At 40.3% G+C, this 25,608-nt stretch overlaps 1 protein-coding gene across 2 annotated transcripts in view; it reads right to left on the bottom strand.

The window, feature by feature from the left end:
- Positions 1-25,608, bottom strand: part of LOC104365189 (c-Maf inducing protein) — a 135,498-nt gene that overhangs the window by 57,455 nt on the left and 52,435 nt on the right. For both annotated transcript variants that reach the window (XM_042797600.1, XM_032990684.2), the window contains exon 2: positions 5,454-5,579. In XM_042797600.1, coding sequence (XP_042653534.1) covers positions 5,454-5,579 — 126 coding nt within the window. The remainder of the gene's footprint in view (positions 1-5,453; positions 5,580-25,608) is intronic.

Genomic DNA, 25,608 nt, shown 5'->3' with positions numbered 1-25,608 from the left:
ATGTGGCAATAAGAGGGATTTGATGATCCAGATTCTGGTTTTAACCCTTCCTGGTCTGACTCTGTTCCTCTTTCTCTCCCTTGCTTGCGCTCTGGTCAGCAGGATGGGGTTTTGTTATGCTTTCCTCCAGCTGATATTCATTACTGGGACTCATAAAATATTGTAGGCTTCTCTGCACCAATTTATTATCAGTCACAGGAACAGCAGAGCAGCTCAGGGTTGCAGGAAGTCAGACCCCCATGGCTCACATACTGCTACCTCATGCAGATTGTACAAAACCTTGATATTGCTGATGCAAATCCCGGCATTGCTCCTCCACAACACAGGCAGGCCTGCAAGTGAAATCCGCCACTCTTCTGGCTTAACTCAAGGTACAGACAGAGTTGCTAGTAATTGCTAGAAATGCTGTTTTCCTCCTGAAAATATTCCCTGTCTCTGCTGGATTCGGGCCCTTGCATGACCTCTCCTCACCGGCAACATCAGCTGGACTCGTGCTTAAAACAAAAGCCAGGTTCTCCAAGGAGACTAAATAAAATGTTACCAAAAAATCCAGTGGAAACATTTACCTTGGGGACTCCCTGGCAAAAACAACATGCTCAAGCACCAAGCTGAACGTGTGACTGTTGTGCTTGTCAAGGCTTCCTGCTCTGTTTGTTTTTCCTTCTGACTACATTTCATTGCCAAGAAATTAATAAAACAACACTAGTGATAGGGATGGAAGTGGTGGCTTGAAGGCATTAGGACCCATCCAAAAGAGAGGACACCACAGGAAAGGAGGCAGCCCTGTCATGACTGAAATACCAAAGCCTTTTTTCCTGGGGCTCTTCCTAAATTTGGTGTTAAGCAGCTTGTGAAATTATATTCTAAGTTTTTTTCAATCTCTTTCAAAAGGTTATTCCCATTATATCACTGTCAATAGCAGCATCCTCTTCGTAATCATCCACACAATACCATAACCACACATTGTGCTTTACAAATGAAAAGCAGAAGAGCAGAAGTTTAGCCCAGCTGAAGGAGGTCCAGCTATTACTGATACTAAAGAGCTCACACTTCTTCAAAGGCTAAATTTAGCTCCTATTTCCTGGCCTAAAGAGCTTGTGTCCTACGAGCCAGCTTCAGCGACACCTTCTTTCACACCTGCTATCCCAGTTCCAGGAAAGAAACAACAAATCTGTGAGAGTCGATTGCTGCTCATCAGAAGGACCAGGGACCACATCGTTTGGCAGGAGGAAAGAAAACAGAAACCTCCAGCACGTCTAGAAAACTGACTGTCCATGGCTCCCAGAAAACTGACTGTCCATGACTCCCACACAGGACGATGAGAATCGCCAAACGCTGGGTGTGCTCAGACAGTTGTGCTTATACAATAAACGTTGAGTGGGAAGCTTACATACAAAGATGACTTTTTGATGCAATCCCAGCACAGATTAAGCTGTTTGCTGCCTGAGAACCAAATCCTCCTCTGAAACCCAGGTAGACACATCCTGTTACAGTGATCCGATTTCTTAGGAGGAGCTGCAGCACCTCTGCTGTTGCTTGTCAGATTTTCATGTGTTAAAATAGGTTGGGATGGGTCAGTATTGCTATGGGAGGACACAAGGATGATGTAAGGACTCATTACTGTGCAGTAATAAGCCAGAAATAGACCTCGGTGTCAGCAAACAGAGGGGATGAGAACCTGAACATGGACTCGGACTCTCTTGTGGCATTTGTCATGTCTAACACAGACAAATACACAAAGGATGCACTGACACCACATGCTGACATCCTCCCACAAGGATTGCTGAAAATTAATTTCCATCTGAGGGAAATGCCAATTGTCCGAAATTTGCTTCTGCTTCAAATCAGAAGCGGAAGTTGGAATTCTGTATTTTTCTGCAAAAAGAAAAATCAGGGAAGTCTGTGATTCAGATCTACTAAAAAATGCTTCATTTTATGTTAAACCATGTCAGTAGTATCCCATATTAAAAAAATTACAATACAGCATGTGTAAAAACATATATCAAAATATAAAGCTGAAATTAATCACAAATGTGAAATAAATGGGGGGGAGGGGGTGGGTGTAGTCAAACCAGTCCATTTTAACATTTTGTATATATAAACTTCAGGTAGATCAAGTCTTTGGTAAAAAAAATAAACAAAAAAACAAACAAAAAAACAGCAACAACAACAACAAAAAAACACCTAGCAAAACAACAGCAGATTTCAACAAAAATGTACTTCAGAAGAAACAGTACTGGAAACATGTTTTGGACTAGTTTGACTTGTTCCACTATCATACACTTCCTGATACCAGAGTTGGACATTACATCAGAGTATGCTGTTGCTCAGACTAGCTGGGCAGAATGATTTTATAAAAGATCGGAAGTCCCACAATTTCCCATAAATGTATTGAAGTCTCTCGGAAATCTGTAAATAACTGAAGTATGCAAGGGCTAATTTTGCCACATCTCTGATTCCCAGCACCTCAGTGAACGTGTCTTTTTGATACTTAAGACACTGTCACATATGCCAGAGAATTTCTGCAGAACTCCATTACTTGATAAGTCCAGTTTTGCATCTTGATTTCTTAAGTATACTAAACATAACTTTTAGTACTGTTTGGGATTTGTGAATACACATTACAACTGTATAAGGAAATCTATTTTTATACTTTCTCCAATCTGACCACATTTGATAAATCAAGACACTACCAAGGACCAAGTCATACTAAAAACATTTTTAAAGTTTGTATTTTCAATTATGTTGAAATTCCCATAGTTATAATGTAATCTGATCCAGTCTGCTCAGCCAGTCAGCAATAAACTTAACAGAAGCCCAGCTCACTCCTCTATCAGTTTCTATGAGGTTACATAAAGACACTGATCTTTTTGAAGAAATAGGAAAGTATCCACACTTAGATGTTACTTTCTCACAAATGTAAGTATTTGTGTGAGGTTTTTTTTTTTAAGAAACAAATGGCAGGCTGCTTCAGATTAAAGTCTGTGTGCCCAACCAATTTCCTTTAAACTCAGCAGGGAGCTGTGGGTTCAAACTTTATCTTACTTCCTATTAAACAGTCCCATAAAGGGAGCTACCAATAAGTATAGAATAAAGATGTAGAAATGGAATTTGGAAAGGCAGATGTAATTATTCTAGCTCTTGAAATAAACATAAATGCTAGCACCACTAAGGAAATTTAAGGAGAAAAGAGAGTCAAAACTATCACAAGAAAAATTCAAAATCATCCAACTTGACAAATTAGTTTCTTTCTAATTAATTCAATTAATGGATCAGGCAAGGAAGATTTTGTCAATAATGAGGGCCCTAATGTAGCTGTTGGGAAACCATGGCTCGTCTTCCTTCCCCAATGTCACGCTCAGTAGAGGCTTTTCAAACCACAGAATCAGGACTTAGGTGGACTTGCAGCAGCCTGTCTGAAATTCAGACTCTCTACACTCCCTGGTAACGCCTAAAATCACTATGTCATTTTGAGCCACAGAAATTTGCTAGGCACTGAGCAGAGACATGTACGTATGCTCCATGCGCAATGGGACACGTCTGTGCTTCAAGGACATGTGAAAAGACACACAAATGTCACCTATGCACCAGGAGAGTCCACAAAGTTAGATGTTCTCAGGTCATCCCAAACTTACTTAGCTGTACCATTTTCAGATTAAAATGAGGGAATGGCTGCAGCTCCCTTTTACAAGGCTGCAAAACTCCACAATTACACCAGTGAAGTAAATGAAAGGGAGCTCCACAAACATACTCTATACAGGATGTGGCCATGAATGCTTCCATGTACATATCTAACCATTTCAGAGTGAAAGTGCATTCACTATGTCAGAAATCATCAAAACCTCATGATATTTTTATGACATTCCAAAACTATCCCAAACCCCAAGCACTAGAACCATGTGAAGGGCTGAAGTCAAGTACTGTGTTCTTTGGGCTGATGGTTAACAGCTCTGTGTACAGACAGACCCATCAGCCTGTTTGAAACAAAGGCAAAGGAGAGCCGGACCTAATATTAGCACGACCTCTTGTTAGTCATGCTGGCTTCCCAACTCAGAGTCAACTTTGCTGTTCCACATCTCTGCAGAAATCTATAGTATGGAAAACACAGACCAGCTTGGCACCTAGCCTTGGGTTACTGAATGAAACCACCAGAGTTATTTTTCTCATGATTTGCAGGTAGCGTCATTTCGGAAGAGATTTAACTAAACCCTCCCTGGATACAGATGGTGTCACATACTTTGCAGCCCTACAGGGACTTCAGCAAACAATGCACCGCCAAGAAATAATGATGCTGGACTGTGAACCATGGATCAATGCAATGTGTACCATGATTTTCTTGGACAAATGATCCAGCAGATATGGTCATCATAGTCATCAGCGTACCATTCAATATGCTCTGATCTTTTCATCTATTGGACTACATTTTGTGCAAAAGTGGTACAGTTAAAGTAAGTGTGTGTGTGTACACACCAAAATACACAAGCTCTCTTATGATAATTCATGTGAAGTTGTTCATATTTTTCAAGAAACAATATCCTTTTCAATTTTCCATGAGTTATGGACAGTTTAAACTGATACTTTCTTCACACTTTCTGCAGAAATTGCTCACCCAGTCTGTTTACAGTCCTACCTGCATGAAATGCGTATACACAATAGTCATAGCTGTATATGCAACTCAAAAAGTAAATTCCCAAAGGGCAACAATTAACAAATTGTCTTTGAAACAACACTGAGAACTATGGTAAGAGTTAATTCAGTCTTTTTAAGCTACGACTGTTCAAAGTTCTTCAGGGGTCAAGAAGCTACGTATTCCATTGCTTTTCTTTTTCTACTCTAAAGTAGTTCCAAAGCTCAGTGCTGTGGAGTGCTTTTCTGTCACTAAAACTTGCAATGACCAAAGGTGTCCTACAAAACCACACAAGTGGATGAAGAAATCTGGAGTAATACAAATGCAGTGTTTTCTGTTTGAAAACAACACTTAGAGAACTAGCATATGTAGTTATCCATACAAATATACTGAAATCTTCCAGTGAAGATCAAATATCTTTTAAAAAAAAGATACCTGTCAGTTCCAGTGCAAGTTATGGGTTTCTTACACGAATTGAAGGATGAAATTTTCAACTTGTTTCATGCAGGAATAGGACTACATGTAAAAATACAATTGTTCCAGGCCAATATCAATGTGCCTTTCCACAGAGCACTATTTTGATATTCAAAATCAGCAAGAAGATTTAATCACTGTGGCCCAAAATTTCCATTCTGACTGTCAAACAGCATGAAGAGTTTCAGTGCTATCACCCTGCGCAAATTTTCTGGTGGTTAGATAATATGACAGCACTGAGTTCTCTGCTTTTTCTAAGTCCATCTAATTAAGATTTCATGCATAGCAAACAGAAATTAAGGGAGATTCATAGTAAGAGAGAAAGAAAATTGTACGTCTGTGTTTACTGTACCTGCAGTAAGACAGTACCCCCTGGGATTGTGAGCTGTAAACAGTACTTAGGGGCATTCTCCCAGGAGAGCAGTTGAACATCTTCAATAGCACTGTAGGAAATGGAGTTTTCCATGTACCCAGTTGGCTGCAAGAAAACAAAGGAGAGGAAAAAAAAAATGTTTACTTAGTCCTCAGGAGTTTCACAATTTCAAAGTAAGAATAGCACTATCAAAGTTATTCTTGGCCTTGAAAATATCTGTAAAATATCTAATTGGAAAGCAAAATTCCTATACAGGCCATCCAACAGAAAGATCCATCCAGCTGCCTTCATCAAAATTGTTCAAGTGTTAAGATCACTCACATAAAAACAAAACTAGGCCAGACCTAGGTGCCTGAAATACTAAAGTGTCAAACTGTATTTGTTCTGGACCCAAAATCAATGGAATCTAATTTCAAGCTGAACTGAGCTATGAAGGGGTCTGGCCATGCACATGCTATCATACCATACTTTATGTAAGTTTTCATATTGTTTAAGTAATTTGAGTATTTAACAGAGGTCCTCAAACACATCATTTATTTCACTTTGCTATAGCATAAGCAAACTGATCAGTATTGCTATGGCAGAGAAACTATTTTCATACAAAAGTGATTAATCCCACCACATGGATAAACTCTTTGGGTTGGCCATGCCTTGCAAGAGAATAGAGCTCATTATGTTTATGAATTACTTTCTATTACTGGTTTACATATAACTTAAACTTCTCAAACTTACTCCCACTGTGCCCAGTACATAAATTATTTTTAACTGACAGTCTTGAAATAAAGAAGGCAAGGGAGAAACCACATCTATTTCAGGGTCAAACAGGGCCAACTCTTAAAATCACAACACAGGATTCCTGGGGGCGAGTGTGAAATAAGCAAATTGCATTTGGAACGTCTCTACTTCTAATTGGTATAACTTTCTTCCATAAGTTAAGTAGGTGGTGCATCTGGAAAACATACTTTGAAGTTATGCACTTCATACATGTTCATAAGGCCATAAACGTCATCTGCCAAAATGCACTGATGGCCCTGTCACCCACCTTTGCTACTGCAAAAAGTCAGTTGTCTTTTCAGCAAGAAAAACCCAGCAAGCAAGGGAACTGAACTTTAATATCTTTTTCGGTAACATTTGTTGCAGCAGCATTCATTTTATACTAGCCCTTGCTGAAAACAATTTTTGCTGTCTCTTTAACAAAAACCTTGTTATGCAGGAAGTATGATAAAGTTCTGCTTATTCATTTACCCTCAATATTGTTCTACACTAGTGACTGGAATCCCAGTGGCTTAACGCTGATACTGTACGTCACGTGTTGCCTACTGGAGAGTAATTATCTCACAGGAAGCCAAAGGCCCAAGATCCTTCAGTAATCAGCATTAAAACACTCAGGGAAAAATATGAAACCAGCCAGCATAAAATCTAGTATGCTCAAGAGACAAAGTTATCAAAAACTTACTCTGAAAGACTGGAGAAGGGAGAAATCCAGACCCAACCGACATAAATATAAAATGAAATGAATCAAAGCAATTTAAATTTCTCTCTTAAGAAGGTGCTGACTGCCCTTAATACCCACCATTAACTTCAAAGAGGATTTAAAGAATTCTCACAGAATCTGTTCCCAAGAGAAGCCTCTTCTATACCTTAAACCATCCATTTAAACAGAATTAAAGACAACTGATCCAGTTCAATCACAGCTCTGTAGCCATACACAAGTGATTCCATCCCAGGCATAGATCTCTTCTCATAGGCCAATCCTTTTTGTAAGGGAGAATGGGAGCAACTCCGAGTTCTGCGGTTTACTAAGGATGTGAAGACTACCTAAACCATAACATGGAATTACACAGACGGTTAATCTCTCCAAATGAAAGCATTATGCCAGTGAGGTAGTTTACATAGCACTCATATGATCCCACTTTCATACCTTCTAACTAGCCATACCACATAGCAAACAACTATAGTAAAGTTTTGTATCTTACTCAAAAAATGAATAGCCCAAATCTACTTTAATCCCTATAAGCAGCGTCATAGGCATTGTTTCTGTTTTCATTAAAAACACCATGTTCTAGGAAGTGTTTTCAAATCTGAAAACTGCAGCTATAGGCAGCTTCACCTCTGTTTTGCAACCAGAAGAGTCTATAGCAAAGTGATTTATCACTGTGTAGAGCTCCTTGAAACTGCTCCCACATCAGGGCTGTGCAGAAATGCTCTGAAGAAGCACTGAAACAGGGCTGTCCTCAGACCCAAGGCTTCCTGGACCTCCCAAGGCCCTGGTGCTCCTCACAGGGAGACCATGGCACTAATGAGGTGAAGGTCAGCCCCACACAAAGGTGTCCTTTCCCTAATCCCTGCGCACACACAGATGCATGGACAGAGCAGGACAGAGCAGCGTTGCCTGGTTGTGTTTTCTTAAGACCAAGCACAGTTCAGCTGTTTATCAGGAAATGGCCTGAGGTAAAACCACAGCCTGAGTCACTGGTTCCTCTTAAAAGACAGGCTATTTTGACATTCAGGTATGCAAACGTCAATCACAGTGAATCATTGTGGATGATAAATAAGGACTGCAAGTGTTGCACGTTCTCATGTTCCAGCTGGTCTTTCTTGCACACACCCCCAGAATCTGCATCCTCACCCCCAGGTCACTCCATGGGAAATTCAAATTAGAACAACACTCAAGACCAGAAATGTGGATTCAGAGATTTGAAAAATACCTAAAATGAGACAGAACCTCAGTGGGTCACCATGAAGCATCTGGCATCAACACTAGCCATAAGCAGCATTCCCACCTCCATCCACCCACTTTGCCTCTGCCCGTACAAATATTCGTCTGGCTGTGGCATCAGGCAGACCAGGGAACCCACCCAGCTTTTGCCAGCTTACTTTTTAGCTCCTTCAGCCCCATTTCTAACATGAAACAGAAACTAGTAAATTAACATAACTTAGGGGGCAGCATATCATGGGGAAGGGTGTGAGCAGTGAGGATCTGAATATTTCAGTCTAATTATTGGTATGAGACAGTATAAAGCCACAGCACCTTTGAACATAACACGTCAAGTTCAGTTGAAAGTGCCTTAGTTTTATAGCTGTCATTTTTGAAAGGAGATTTATATTTCTTCACAAAGTCTGAAATCTATCAAACAAAGCAAGATAATGCACTTTTCTCATTCACTCTACAAAATTAATCCTGACTTTGGAAATTTTGGCCAGAGAATCTACATATGCCATCTTACAGATTTACAGTTACAATTTTAACTTCTGGCTGTTTGCTGTTGAACATGTTATGAAAAACTGTAAGAGGCTCATAAATGAAAATTACATTTATTACAACAAACAAAAACCCTAAGTCAAGGAAACATTTTTCTCTTCACTTTAGTCTTTAGCCTCCTAGCGAAACATGCAACCTCTCCGCTGGGAAATCAGGTATGTTTTAACCTCAGTGAGAACTTTGTCTTTTTTCAATTTCATAAAGATTTATTAATCATAGCGCTTTGAAACAACTTTGTACCAGAATAGCCACACACCAAAACCTACTATCAATCAAATCTTAGGGGAATCCAGTGCTCCCAAAACTGGAAGAGCATGTAGGCTCACACATAAGGCTAGTTTTCTCTTAGTGTTTCCGGGAAAAGTCGGCAGCAGCAAACTACTCAATAATGCAAAAATCTGCCCACTTGTTTCCATGGGAAATTCTAAAAGGGAAAAGAATAAACATGACGTCCATTGTTAATATAAGGCTTCTATGCACTTACTCATATAATAATGTACTAAATTTTCAGCTGCATAACCGTCTAGAAAAGATGAATTCTACAAATAGAGACGGTTATTTGCATTAAAAGATATTTAGACTGACAACTTCCACCAACACAACAACAATAAAGAATGATTTTCCCAATTAAATACTCCAGATGGTGGGGGGAAAGGGGCTATTCCAGACCCTTGCTCTTGCACTGTCATGTGCTTATTTCTCTCTTGGCTGCTCTTAAGAATGAGTGATGCTGCTGTAGCTCAGGATGATGGGCATACTGTATTACATATAAGTTTTCCATACCCAAATAAGATCCTGCTGAATAACATGTAGGAAGAGTTGATTGCTCTCAAAACTCTGATGGGGGTGGAGACTATTCAGTCAGCACACTGAAGGGTAATGGACTCTGAAACTGCTGAAAACAATGGATGATTTGAAATAAATCTCTGTTAGGAGACATCCATGGCTCCAGAGAACGCCCCTGCAAATGTAGCTATTTCAGATAAGAGCAATTAACATCTTTGTTCATTAACTATACAACCTATCAGAAGGCATTTATCAAGTTAAGCAATTAGTAGTACTACGCCATAATATGCAGCACAGTACAATTTGTCTCACTCTTGATATGGAAGAATTTACTGCCATGCTCACTTGTCATAATGACTTGAAGGAGTTTAAAGTCAACGTTAATCTCGGAGATTAACATGATAAGAAAACAAACAGAAAGACTAACAGTGGGGAGACAGCCAACTCTGCCCCACAACTGCATAAAGGAGTTTCTGCTGTTCCAAGGAAGCTCATTTTCATCACATTTCCCAGATCCCCCAGCCTGCCCATCATCACCATTCCCTTCCCACTTCTCCCGATAATTAGGAGGTTTCATGTTTTGAACCATAAGAAAAGGCCTCACTTGCTCTGTGCACTGGGAGTAGGGCTACATTGGGCGAAACGGGTGCTTGATCCAGGGACCCAGGGGGAAGGGATCTCTCCATGGGGCAAACCTATATTATTTCTGCTTAGAGCTGCTTTGTTCCCAAGTGTCTCCAATTTTGGTAGTGATGCTTGGTAGGGTTTTGGTTGGTTGGTTTTGGAGCTTTTTGGTACATGGAAACGAACTTGGACACAGTGGCCCAAATCTTCATGAGGCTCTACCCATCCATGTCAGTTGAAGCCTATGGTGTACTAGTCCATAATTAATGACAGGAAAGAGAGGAAGGGGTTCTCCTACCACCTTTATTTGTGTGTGGGTTACTGTGTGTGTAAACATCCATGTGTGTATGTATGCGTATAAATGTACACACACACACACACACACCTGTCTTTATAGCTATACAGAAAAAAAGATAGTAAAAACGTATCTCATATTTCTCTACACAAAAATAAAGCAGCAACTGTCATATGCTCAGTGCATAGTAGCTCAACTTCAGTAAGTTACACAATTTAACTGAGAAAGGCCAGATCCCCAGCTGAGCTGATCCTTCAGAATGCTTCAGTGGAACTTCACTGATTTGTACCAGCTGGGAATCTCACTCAGAAATTCAACAGACTTTCAACCAAATCTAGCTTTGCAGAAAAAAATGTGCATAAATCTCTTTCTTTCCTCTAAATATTTAAGACAACTAAGACTTGAGGCTGTTGCATTAATTAACCTTACAAAACTGATAAAGATGTAAGAGCTGCCAGTAAGAAACAGATTACCCCAGACTGTGCAGAAAAAAGCCCTTCCAATCTGCAGCAGGGCTGAAGTATCAGTTCCATGGAGCTATAGAAAATGGACAGGCCAAAACTGTTCATCAAAGGGTTGACCAAAAAAAAAAAAAAAAAAAAATCATCAACATTCATCTCAACATCAAGACATATGAGCTACAAAATCTGCAAAATCAGTGCAGCAGACACCAACAGAGAGAATAACTTCAAATTAATTCAGGTCTGAAACAAGTTTAAAGCACAGAAGTTCATCACTGAGAAGAAGGGAAAATACAGTCATATTATGGGATATTTAGCAGGACAGGAGAGAGTCAAATAAGCAGGAAAAAATTATTATGTTAGCTGAAGTGCATACAGAATATTTTTTATTTTTTTAAATGAGGAGATCTTTCTCTTTTACTGCCAAACCTAGCTGAAAGAACACTTCTGAGTGTTCAGTTGATTTTATCAATACAACGATTTGACTTTCTGGGATTAAAATAAGACATGTATTTTGAAGACTTTCTGAAGATGCCCATCATCAGGATGACCCTGTCTAAGTAGCCCATAAGAAATCAAGCCTTTCTCTCTGTCTAACTTTGCATGACAAAGGAAACTCCAGTGGGACTTCCAGTAGCCCTGAACGCTTAATCGGTTGCGGTGCTGGTATCCAAAAAGCTCTCTCTGAGGACAAGTCTGTATAAGAAACCTTGTCTCCTGCTTTTAAACCTCTGCTAACAGGGATGAGAACACGCTGCCAGGTGCATCTGCCCCCGTGCACAGCTGGAGGCTGACCACAGCTGGCCACTGAGATGGTGGCCAAATCGGCGGGAAGGCTGCTCCCAGGCCAGTGGTCGGGAGCAGGAAGGGGAGGGAGCTGTGTTCGACACAACTGCCAGACACAGCGAGACTTTCACAGACACTGGTCCGACTCGCCTGCCAGGTGGAGGGCCTCTGCTTGCAGCAGCAGTTCTCCAAGCATGTGCTGCAGCCTTCAACGCCTCCCAGTGAACGTAGGGAACTTGAAGAGAAGAATTACTAGCCCACACTTACCAGTCTAGGAGAAGAAAATCTTAGTTAAGGTTGTAGCTGCATCATGCTCTTGATCATGTGTTAGGTGACATGAGAAGCCTGAGAGCTGTGGGAAAAGAACTCAGACTTCCTGACTCCAACTATGTGAATCAGCTCCAAATGCATCCTCCTCCTCCTCCAAAACCAATTCATAAGAAGGACTACTCCTTAACATGGTTCATGTTCTCCATCCCTTTGCATGTATCACTGCACTCCATGACATCCCTCCTGGGGAGGAAATACTCAATAACCTCGATGAGACGGGTAAGTTACTTATCCACCTTCCTTGGAATTCCTTCAGGAAGGGAGGGATACCACCAGCCAAAATACAGCAGGTACACACCTTCTCACAGAAGCAGCAGTAAGCAACAATAGTAACAGGGACTCATTGCAGAAGACTACACACACATACTTCTATAAAACAACTGTTAGAGGAATATTGGAAAATCCCTAACTTTTGCCCAGAACATGAAACATTTAGTGACTGCTAAACAGATCTTTGCTAAGTCACCATAGCAACAATGATGTGACAGAAAACAAAACCACATCCACAAACCGTTCTTGAATCAAGGCTGCTCTCTATTTTCAATTCTCCTTCAATAAATCAGCCATATGACATGCCATGAAATGTATCAGATGCTGATAAACCAGAGAGAGGAGTAAGGGTTGGGTGGAAGCATTTCAGACCAAGCCAGACACAACGTATGCTATACTAAAATGCCACCCTTTAATGACTACTTTAACCAGGGGCAGCCCTGGAAAGCTGGAAACGAAAATCAAATACAAAGTTGGCACCTGGAAAATAATCAGTCTGTTAAAAAACTGGAAACATGGCCAAACTGACATGTACTACAAACAGGCAATATCCATTCAGCTGTGTTTTTCAGAACTGGATTAGACAACTACAGTAGCATGTTTCTATTTCATATTGTCCTTGCACTTATAGTGGTTTTTACTTCTAGTTTACAGATCTCCAAAGGCCTGTCGTTCATTATCTCTACTAGGTCAACAAAAGGTGAAGAAGGAAACCATATTTGTTACCAGTAGGGTCACATCTGCTGTGCAAGGATCCGTACCTTCCACGGAAGATTTTAGGGTTGAAGGCAGCTGCAAGGGAAGCAATGCATTCACTTCTGTTGCCTGTGCATACTAGGTCTAACCTGAAAGGTGACCTAAGTATAAAATACCGAATTGGTAAAAAGCTGAACTATCCAGGATCTCATGTCTCATTAGAAATACAGAATTTGACTCATGGACTCTGCAATCCTGACAGTTCTCACCACCTTCTCAATGTGCGCTCCAGCTCATTTCTTACTACAATTTATTTACAAGATCTAGAAATTAATTGTTGCAAATTAATTGTTGCAAAACTAAACATAGCATAAATAAACTACATTTTAAGTTCTTGTTCTTCATTTAATCAACACTATCATGTCCGTGCCTTTTACCTGTAGAGCCATGAAACCTTTAGACACTGTAATAGTCTAGTGGTTTCCATCAACATTTTTTTCCTTTTCTTTTGAATGCATCGTTAACCCTGTAGTTCCCAGGATGTCACATCTAATCTCAATCTGATGAACAAGTACAGGATAGGGAGTGCAGTAACCCAACTACGCTTCTGAATTCCCAACAGGGAATGCTCTATTCTGATTTTTTTTAAGAGAAATGATGAGCAGGTCTTGAGTTTCCAACAAAATATTAATACAGCTCTCTGCTGTATGTTAGATAAGAGAAAGGACATGTAGCAAAGCCTTCAAAAAAGCTACAGATATTCTGTTTACGATAGTCTCACTAAACACTCACTGTTATTAGGCAAAAAGCCCAGGGACCTCCTGAGGTTGAGTCACAGCCACTTGAAATCACCTTCTGCTACAGGAGGAGGGGACAAAACATTGTTAAAGTGCCAGTGTGTTGTTTCACAGGTCCTACCTTCAACAATAATTTGGACGGCTCTACATAATTTTAAGTGAGATCCAACTCTCCGTCCACAGCAGTGATTTCCTCTGGATTTTGTGTCTCTCCCAGCATTACAGAATGACACCAGGACACTAACGGAAAGTGCCTTTCTCTTTATCAAGACTTCTGCAAAGTTGTGGTCGCATACTCCTGGCCCCACCCATAACCTCCTCCACTGTTGGTCTTCCTCATTGTTTAATGACTGTTTGTACTGCAAGGGAGTGTTGCTATCTAAATAGAGGGTAACTGAAATATGTGCGATACCTCCATGGAAGGGAGATGGTGAGGGAATGGAGGAGGAGAGGGCAACTGCAGTGAAATATCAGAGTAAATATTTGAGAAAAGTGTCAGTTAACTGGTAAATGCATAATGGAGAGGACACAGAGCACCGGTTAGAACTTAAAATACCTTTGTAAGCTCCCTTACTATGCAAAAGGATTCAATTAAGTACTTAAAGTGACGCTTTCTCTTTGGTTTAAAAAACAAAACAAAACAAAACAGTATTTAGCTAAAATCATAAAGGCATTGTGTTCACAGAGAATGAGGTGGTATGAAACTGGCATACTCAACAAGCAAACTTTTTGTTTCAACACAATATTCATTATCCTAGCAAGTTATTTTTCAACATAGCTAAATAAGAGTGCCTAAAGTGAAGCATGAGCTTATGAAAGGTGTCGTTATCATCACCTCAACAGACACACTTGGAAAAGCAGAAAAAAGCGCAACCCTACAATCAGGCGCTGTGAAACTGGCAAACCCTTTGATCTGGGCGGCTCCCGAAAGGCTGGAGAAGAATTCCAAGGAATTGCAATAGTTCCCCCAGGGATCGCAATGCACGCGGCTCCAAAGAGATGCATTTCCAGAGAAGCTTTTTGACTGTCAGATGCTAATGCATCACACACTGCTTTCCCTCTCACACTGTTTTCTGGAAAAAGAAACCATCTTAGTCCTCCAATAGTATTTTCTGTTCCAACTGGAATATTCAGCCCTCAACAAGATACGCTCACTCACTTCCTCTGTATCCTCTGATACAAGGCTCACACATGAGCAAAGAAACAGAGGTACATGCCCTCCCTGCTACTGTTTCAAGAGACCAGGCAGGGCCTCACACAACACCTCAGAGCATGCAGATGTTTCTCTGGGTGATGCAGTTCTGGAAAAAAACAGCTACTTACCCACCCAGCAGCTACTGATGCACATCTGAAGGTTAGAAGCAACAGAAGTGCTTCCCAGGCTGCAGGAAAAAAAAAATCAGACAGCTTTCAGGATTTCCTCTGCCTATTTACTTGGCCTTACTTATATTCTCAGACCACAAAGATGGCCACAATGCTACTGCTTAAAGGGAAAAATTATGCAGCACACTACCTATCAACGCAGAGATGGCTTACACATTATTACTTAAGAGTTATACATTCAGTGAAAAAACACCCTCTGAAAAAAAGCAGCCGTGCGTACCAGACTAGGTTGACTCCTCCCCTGCCTTCCAATTTCATATCAAAATTTACTTTAAAATAATTCCAGCCTTTTAGACAAGCTAGACCTTCAGGTTGTGGCAGCACAATGGCTGCAGGTTTCACTCCCACCCTTGGCAATTACATTTTGGTTTTCAAGCTCAATTACATTATCAAGTCATCTTTTCTGTGCATAATTCTGCAGCAAAATCCTTGCCCTCTTTCAAGATTATTTTATTAATTTGTTTACTATCTCTAAAGGAAATAGCTAGTTTCTGTAAAACCTTAAATATTGCAAACACAACTTTGTAGACTGAGTTTTTCACTCAGGGAGTAAAAAGCAAGAGAAGCGGACCATGTCAGAGCTTTGACCTCAACCACCAAACAGTTATTATTATCAGTCCAAGAAATTTCTACCAAGGAAATCTGAATGGTCTTCAGTGAACTGTTTGCCCAAAGTTAAGTTAGCCATAGCTTTTCCAACAGAAAGCTATCAAAAAGACAGTATTACCAAAGTACATTAACATTTAATGGTAAATCTGAATCCAAACCACCATGGACTTAGAACTACCATTGAGTGTTATGATGTGGACTTCAAACATTGGTGAAAACACAAGTTGCTTCCCCTCTGTAGCATTTTGGTTTTAGCAGAATACAAAAGCTTCCAAATTAGACGTATGTTTGAACTCTATACCTCAATACACATCACGGGTTTTGCCCACTTCTGCCTGCATGAGCTTTACCCAAGGCAGGAATGGAAAAAAACGTAACTGTTCCTGCCCTCCACAATGTAACTAAATTCCACAAATACCACCATGTCACTGTACAACACCGCCACTGCACAGCACACAATCCTAACGGTGACCAAGAAAACGTCCTACTCCATCTAATCCTCGAGTCAGGCTCCCTCCAGCTAAGGACAGCTCTGCGTCACACACCTCTCCTGCTTCCCTGATAGCAGAGGATCAACAACAACAGGCCAGCCCTGAAGTACAACCAGCCACTCACACTGAACTGTGAAGGGAGTAGTTTCTCATCTTTTAGTTTCTTAGTACTTCATTTAATAAACTCAGTTCTCATGAAACATGGATGAACAAAAAGTACATATGAACTTACTGTTAATATCAGCTTTCTTCTTTCTAATTGCTTCGGCTACATGTTACTACAGCATTAACAGAATCTCGTGGCACCATTATGTTTGCAACTATGGAGAAAAATCTGGCTTATCAGAAGAACAACCAGAGCAGAATTAGTAGGAAGGGTTCAGCATCAAGAATACAGCAGCTCCAATTTCCTACTTACATCTTTGCCAGATAACATTTAAAGAAGAATGCTTAATATAGAGATTGTTTATCAATCATTTCCCCAGAGACAAAGATACAGGTTAAATATCAAGCATCTTAAAATAAGGCACTGCATCCATGCTAACATCTGAAAAAGGCCCAAGTGATCAGCAAGCTTCAACTAGACGTTATCAAGGCATTTTAGGGAAGTAGTATTATTGGAAAAGAAATACAAAGCTTGCATAATAAAGTAACCTCTGCCTTTTTCTCTTGCCTGCATCCTGCTGAGAAAGATCTTTTTGCTTTCTGTTTCTGAAAAATATGTGATTTTAAAATATAGATCTTTGAATTCCAAATCAGGCTCTGTTTTGTTTTCTTGCAACAAATTACCAGCTCTTACTGGAAATGAATTAAACAGAAACAAATACCAAATTCAACACTGTAAACACTGTAGCCGATTACTTCCAAATACTCCCAACGTTTTGCAAGACTTTGGATCACTAAATCCAACTCAAAAGTTCATAGAAGAACTGAGGAATACCCTTCTCTGCTTCAGATTTAAGTTCAGAACCCTAAGGTCAAATCCTGTTCTTTTCAAAATAAAAAAATTAGACTCAGATCCAAAGTACTGATATAAAGTTTCAGTTTGACCCACATCCTAACACCTCCACAGCCAATCCTAATATTTTTCTGCCAATACCTCTCTCAAAGTACAGATCAAAGGCTTTAATGTACGTTCAGAGCCATTCTTGTGATGCAAGGATTAGGCATGAAGAAACAGCGTCATATTTTCAAAGGTGCGACTGGCTATAAGCATATCTTGTGCATATCAGAGCATTATGAGCTCAGCCACAAACTCCAGTGCCAGACAAACCACACCTCTGAAATTCTTGTCCTGTCTCCCATTTTCTTTTTATCTCATCTAAACACAGTGTCTCTACACGCCCAGTTACAAGGAGGACATACCTAGTCATCAGCCCCTCTATTCTTTTTTTATTATTATTAATATTTTCATCAATATTTTTAGTTACTTTCCAGTATATAATTCATTCGGGAGGTTATTACACAGAGCTGAAAACACAATGTTCCAGCCTGCTGCTGTGACCCTTGCAAGAGGCAGCGATGGAGCAGTAATGCCTCAATGACAGCAGATGTACCATAGATGTCACTGAATTCTAACAGCACTTCTTAAATCACGGCCTGCACATGTAATCCTGGCAGTAATCTAGTGTTAGATTAAACATATTGTTGTCAGTCTAGAAGTATTGTATCTGACTCTAAATATACAGCTGCAGATGCACACAAGATTCAACACTGCATAGAGAATACTGTATTCAGGATGAATACAAGCCTTAGTACTTTAAAGAGCAAAGGCTGCATCATGAAGCACCAAACTGGTTATTTCAGTGGCAGCACTAGGCTTTACTCATATGAAGAAAGAGAGGCATAATTGCCCATCAGTAACTAAGAGTAGCTTGAGCAAGTCATTGGGAAAACTGTTGGTGCACTTCATTTAGAAGTCCAGATCCTGCAGATGCATTTTGAGGCAAGCAACCAATGGTTGCAACAGTCTTCATCACATGAGTAAAGAACTGAGATTCAACCCCTAAACTTGTCATTTACTCACTCACACTTCCATGAACAGAATGAAAAGTTAGCAAACCGTGCAAATTATAAATCAAAGCAAAACACACTGGATGAGGTTCTGAAGACATCAGATTAAAGAATCACAATGTTTCTTCCTGGGCGTTAAAAACTAGTCTTGACTAATGTTGTGCCCATTCTGTTTTTCTAGCAGAAGAAAATCATACTAGGACAAAGAAGAATGCCAACTATATTGTCCTTCCTGAGAACAAAGTACCACAGGCTCTCAACATTGCCACAACACATACACAGAGCTATTGACAAGGCACATCATGAGAATTGTCCATCAGCCTTACCAGACACAAGACCATAAATAACCATGTCAGATCATTAAAATGTTGGATGAGAAGAGCTGAAGGTGACACTTTTACTGCCCAAAAAAGGGTGTTTAAGGCATACACACTCAAAAAAAATCATACGTTTCACTAGCTGCTGCAGGATGAATGCTACCCTTGGCTTTGTTGGTCCTCTTAACAGCATTCAAACCTGTTCTGAGAATCCTGATGCAGTTTACAGTTGCTGAAGGTCATGGGGGAAAAAAGTAATCCCACAATGGCTGAAGCTTTATGGAATTTATTTTTTCCAAAATAATCTACATCACACAATTGCTCTCCACAACACCTAATTAAAATGCCTTTAACATGACAAATCTACAGGAATCTTGGATGCAAGTTATCAGACCATTCCCAGAGATGACTCCAGCTGCTACCCAACTCAGACACAGATGATCAGTAGTTTCTATGCCATTATACTTGAAGTTTGGACTCCTTAAGATCTCAGTCATCTCATGAACCATTTAATCAATAACATTCATTAATACACACTAATATTATTTGGAGACAGAAATCAGCAGCTCAATCATCAGCACAGATTTAAGAAGTCTGAGACTGAACAAGGCTGAGGATGGAGATGACTCAGGTGATGCTCTATGTGACTAATCAGAGGCTGACACTTTTGTCTCGAGCTGTAACCAAGTCTAATGCCCTCCACAAAGGAAAGCATCAAAGGTGTGAATTCAGACTACAGACAGAATTCAAGAGGCTAAAGACATCCCTCTGAGTCATGTAAACATGAAAGAAGAGTAAATCTAGCACAGCCACATGCAACTGCATTACGGAAAATAAGAAGTACACACTCCTGCATCTTCCTTTTTCTCCTGAATGGCCCCAAAATGCTCTACAGATATAATTTAAACCATATGTGAGACCTGTGAATTTAATGAGACAACACGAGTCTTCATTTTCCCCATTCCCACAAGCAAACACATCAAGCCCAGGAAAATCCAGTCCCCAGTGAATCCGATGCTAAGACCCAAAACCAGGTGCCCTAGTTTCTGTACTGTGTTCCAGTCCTGGCATTTCACCATGTCACCAGAACCAAGGCCAGCCAGGTCACTGCCCAGAAAACAGACATTCCTGTGGCAAAAGCTGTATTTCTTATCTAACTTGCTCAGCTGGCCAGGCTCGTGCACATCCTGTTAACATTCAGTGCTAACCAGGTACAGAATCCTCTGTGCTCACGTTTTGATCCTAACAGAAAAATCTTAAAGAATGCAGGATCTCAAAGTTTTGAGATCAAGTGGGTTTTAGCAGAATTTAAACTGGGGTTTACAGAAGTGGCAAACAGCAGCAGTAGTAGAAGTCTTCTCACAGTGTTAACAGGAGTTCTGCCCTCTCCTTAGAACCCAGATACACTGGTGTGCCCAAGACAAAACTAACCTCATACTAAAGAAGTCTATACTGCATAAAATTTTTATAAATACCCTATGGAATACTGCAGGTTTTTCTTGTAAGGGTTTGGGGTTTTTTGTGGTTTTGTTTTGTTTTTTAATATTAATTACTGCTGTATAATGTACCAGAGACCTAACGATAACGGCAATTACAGCTGAGGACATACAGTCACTCTGTTGATCTAAGCAAGATTCTGCAGTTCACAAAATACAAAACCTTACCAAGTATATCTGTCAGTTTTTACAAGTCTCTTCTTTCACTACATTTATCTGAAACAATATTTAGAGATGAGTTTAGCACCACCCATCAGAAATGGTAAAAGCAGAGACTGAAAAAAGTGCAAAGACTCCAATCAAATAAAAAAATTACCATGTTGTTGTTTTTTTCTAGCAATATACCTCTCCAGCAAACAGAACAGTAAACTTGCAAATCCAGTGGGACTGATCAGAAATTATGCCTTCTCAGATGTTGGCAAGAATTCACCAAAAACATGAAACAATATCTCTTCTATCAGAAGAAGGTAATCTAGGACAACTTTCCATGGCCACTGTTCAAATATAAGCCTTAAATTTCTGAACAGGGCAAGAACACTGAAAAACCAAAACCACTGATCCAGCAAACATAATGGCGGGTCTTTTGTGCTCTCATTCTACAATGCTGCACTTCGTATCTCGTGCATAACTCATATTCACAGAAAACTGAAGAATAAAACCACCATATGGTGACAAGGAGCAGAATTGAAAATAGTTCCTTGCTAGATGTTTTAATCCTCTTCTGTTAAAACAGCGTGTTTGTATTATGCTAAATAACCAATTATGTGTCTGCAGAATCAGGCTCCCTTTTCAATTATGAGCTAATTATTTCAATACTGCAAAACAGAAAACCCAAGTCATCTTTCCTGCTCCACTCAACTTCTTTATAAATTATTCTCAAAGAGCAAATGAGATTTCTCATTCCAGTTGTATTCCAACATGATCAAGACTTATTCTTTCCAGCTCAGAACCTGTTACACACTTTCATTTTAAGGACTATTAGAAATAAAAGGATGCCAATATTTTATCTGGCAGTCAAGCAAGCCTTTGAAGTTTGATGTCTACAATGTCAAAAGACAAGTAACTACAGAACTTAATTTGTGCAGATGAACAACTGTTTAAAAATCAGCAAGGAAAATTTCAGCAACACCCAGTCAGGATCTGGGCTCTCTGAATGTATTCCAGTAAACTCTTCCACTTCTAACCAGAATGTGCCTGTACACAAGGGTGTGAGTTTGAGATAGTGACCTTAAATACACACAAGAGGAGTTTAACATCCACTCTCTACATGCTTAAAAAGAATAGGAAAAAAAGCACAGCATACTTTTCAGATTTACTGTACGTTTTTGGACAGTCATTCTGAATGCTCGCTTTTTAAGCTCGGGTTTGCTGTGCTTGGCAGTCACTTTTGTGTCTTTTGCAACACTGCGCACACACAAATGGCCTGTGGTTTCATGCTTTGCTTCCCATTTAAAACTAACACTTAAACAGTAGCTTTATTTTTGTTAAATAAAAGCATTTTTTTTTAAATTCTGACATCTATTTCTCTTTTTCAACATGAGGAAAAAGTTATTTTTTATAACTGACACCAATCATTCTTAGGAGTACTATTTTGTCTCTAGCACTTTGATTCACTAACTCTCATTCGTGTTATTTCTCAACCTTTTGTGCTGTATTCCACAAAAGCAATGACAGCAGGTAGCATAATGTTGCTTTTCAGACAGTAAGCTCCAATGACACATATGTTTTAGTTTTGAGACTCTGAACTGCAAAGGAAAAAGCTTAGGTAAGGATTACATAACACATAAAGAAACACTTTTTGCCAATGCTTATGTTGAGGGGGGGAAAAAAAGTTGGATAATTTTTATATATGGCTGCAATCCATCTCCTCCTGAAGGCAAGGTGGATTTTTTCATTATCCACTTAGTGTCAGATGAAGCCCGTATGGTTAACCACCTGGTTTGGGACAAGAGACTGCTCGTGCTTCCTTTGGGGTCCTAACAGCAGCTGGCTCTGTGCTTTCAGTTTCAGACTTCCTCAGCGAGCTCCGGTGCCAGCCAGCCCTCCAGCCACCAGGTACCACCACACATGACAGCAGAGACAGCCCCGGCGACAACTCAGGTGACACCATCCAGCACTCAGCCCCAGGGGCAAGTCCCACTCTGGGGAGAAGTCCCATCATTTTACACACCCACCAAGTCTTCACATTCCAGCATTATCGGCTCCTCATGCCAACAAAGCAGCCAAGGGTGGAAGGGAGACTTTGTATTTACTACTCCGTATCAGAGTTGAGATGCACGACTTTTGCAGTGACGTGGTCTGCCTTCCCACCAAAGATTATGAAACCACTTTCAATCGAAGAGCTTCCTCCCTCACACAGCCTTCCAGGACCAGTGAGGGGAGAGCTGAACCCTGCAGCTAACACTCCCTAATTGCTTCAGCAGAAGCTGAAAGACGTCAGCAACTGGACTTTCTGCCTCTTATTCCCTGAGAAAGCACAGAAAAATCTGCAGAGAGCAAGCCTCCAATTTCAGGATTGGTGTTAAAAGCAGCCTGATCTTTGGCCAGACATGCAAATAAGATAAAGACTGACCTTGCATGCAGCAAGCTGTGCTGCCTGACTGGGGCTCAGCAAGGGTTACTCCAGCAAGTGCAATGTCAGTGAAGGTACTGAGAGTGCTACCGTAATCTCACAAACCTCTGCAGCTAAACACCTGCCGGGGGCGAGGAAGACCTTCCAAATGAGCAAACCTGAAAAATCAGAAGCGTTTTAATTGCATGACAGTGGAGAGGAGCCGATCAGCTGCTAAATTTGACCAGCATGTTACTGCATTTCTGGCAGCTTTGCCCTGGCTTCCAGCAATCTATCCTGCTGATTTTAACAGGTTGCTTTGACCTTTAAGACTCTTGAGGGTTTCTAGGTTTCATATCCCTTCCTTTAGGCCATGCCTTAAGTCTGTATCACCAGCTACCCACAGGCTTTCTTGCCTAGCTTATTTTGAAACGTTTCAGACACAGACTCTACCTTCTCTCTTCAGAGTTACTTTTTTTCTTGGCCAAAGGAAACTGAGTCCATCAAATACAAAAAATAAATGACCCAAACCAATTTGCTGTCACAGGGAGATAGCTGTTTTGTCTTTACTTTGTATAAAATAGTGAAAAAGTTGTAGCCCCAAACTTGAACAATCTGTCAAAGTAAAATCATTTTGCACATAAGATGTCTTATCTCAAAGTAGCATGCAACAGCTGAACTTAGTTTGTTTTCTCAAACTTCCTAAATTAACTTGGCAAAAGTAAGGGCAGTATCACTCATAATATGGTATCACACAAGTTTACACTATGTGCCGTTTTTACAAATCAACCACCCAGCCTGCAAGTCCCACATGCTTACAGGCACAGCTAACCCTAACTTATCGACTAATATTGTCCGCTTACCAGCAAAGAGAATGTTTCCTTAAAAAAATTAAATGGAGAGCTGGGTTTGGCTCTCCATAAGACAGTGGCATGCTGTCAGAGCACAGTCTGGGAATAAATGCAGAGATACCAGCAATATCCTGAACATAGGGCACCCAGTTCATCCTCCCCCTCACACGTCATTACTGCTAATATTGTTGTAGGCCACTGACTACTTTATGCCAGCAAACAGAACCTCTTGTTTTGACCAAGTAGTCATAGACTTAAGTGCAATGGCAATCAGTACATGAATTGTACTGGTGTCAGCTTTTGATGAAGTACAGGCTACTACACCCTTGGACCATAGAAGATGCACATCCCAAGCACCAACGTGTGAGGCAGTACTGACCATGGGTGCTTTGCACAGTGAGAGCATGAAGGACGTTTCATTGCAAATTACATAAAATAGTGGAGAAACAATGGAGAAACATATCCCCTAGGACAGGGGACAGCATTCACATTCCTGCTCTTGATCTGAAAGCTCTTGTTATGAACACAACACTAGGGCTTTGCAAAGTGACAGCTGGCTATCAATGAACAGAAGGAAAGCAACATCATTCACCCTCAAAATCTCTTTGTCTACCCCACTTAATTTCTTTGTGCTAAAATCTTGGAACACAGCAAATACAAAGCCACCACGTATTTTCCTCTGTAGGAAAGAGACTGGTAATAACCGCTATCTAGCACAACTGCACTTGGTGTGGACTGTCAGTGATGAGCAAAGTCAGGACGAAGGCCAAAAGCAAAATTGGGTCAGGACTGTTAAAGCACCTCTGACCTTGCATGCTGTCTCCCGTGAGCAAAGGATGGGATGTGTAATAGTGAGAGACTATATTGTTGATACTCCAGCTCTGTAGATAAACTGAAAGATTTGATTCTAAAAGCAGATAAACAAATATCTTTCATCAGGACTAAAACAGATACATTTCAGAGCAATGTGCAACTGCCACTGATCCCTATCAGAAAGTCCCCTTTTGATTTCAATTTCAGAAAAAGATCAGCTTACAAACTGAAAAACAGTGTTGCAGCTAAAAACCACTCTTCTCCACTTAGACAAGCAAAGACTTGGCTAACCATATGTGGGATTATTTACCTACGTCACATATCTGTATGTCAGTGAAACCACTATTTCACCAGCCACCTTCTGAAAAAAGGCGTCAGAAAATTAAATGCAATATGACTCTCTTTGCTCCCCTACTATCCTACTGCCAACTCTAGAGCAAATGGGAGGTGTCACAGCCATGAAAGGAAATACAAAGCCCAACAGAAAATACACACTTAACTTACATGCAACAGCAATCTCCAGAACCAAAAACTATAACAAAGTCTGAGAGGCTTAGAAGGAAATTACATACAACACTGATTCAGTTAGGAGAAGAAATACAAGTCAAATCTTCTAGAAAAAGATGGGTATGCAGTTACACAGCATGTAGCACAAGGGTAGGTAAGTAGTAACAGTGGGCACTTGTACAAAGAAGTACCACTGAGTCCACTGGGACTCAGAAGACCTTGCTTCTCTCCCCTTGGGGTTCAGTCACTGTCAGGCTGGATATTTGCTTTGCTTCGCTGCACCCCAGGTTCCCCATCTTCTACTATGAATTAATTTTCTTTATAAGGCACTTGGAGATCCACAGATGAAAGGCACGGCAGCAGAACTAGGTCAGACAATGCTGATGTATACAATTATCTCTGCAATTTATGTGGCTGGAAAGTGTAATTAAAACTCTAGATCACTTTTCTCAAAGGTTCAGAATAAGGGTGGGTTTGATTCCAAAATATAAGACATACATTTGCACTTTGGTTTGTATAGTTGCATAGCAACTTTTTTTAAAGTAAATGCTACAATTTAGAAGAAAGCAGAGGACAAATCTAGGGATTAGCTAGCAGCTGCGTCATTTCCTATGACCTATCTGTTACTTTACCAAAACCTAAAAAAAAAAAATTAAAAAAAACCCACCACACACACACCGACACAAACTTCCTGTACTCTAACCACTGAATGAGCAAGCACAGTTACACTTCAAGAGATTCTCTGAGTAGCTGTACTATTGCACAAGCCACTGCATACAACACCCAAAACCCAAAT

The sequence above is a fragment of the Tyto alba genome, unplaced genomic scaffold (genome assembly GCF_018691265.1).
Source record: "Tyto alba isolate M040663 unplaced genomic scaffold, T.alba_DEE_v4.0 Super-Scaffold_26, whole genome shotgun sequence".
In the NCBI taxonomy this organism is placed as follows: Eukaryota; Metazoa; Chordata; class Aves; order Strigiformes; family Tytonidae; genus Tyto; species Tyto alba.
The sequence above is the reverse complement of the archived record's forward strand: the minus strand, read 5'-3'. Positions and strand labels throughout refer to the sequence as shown.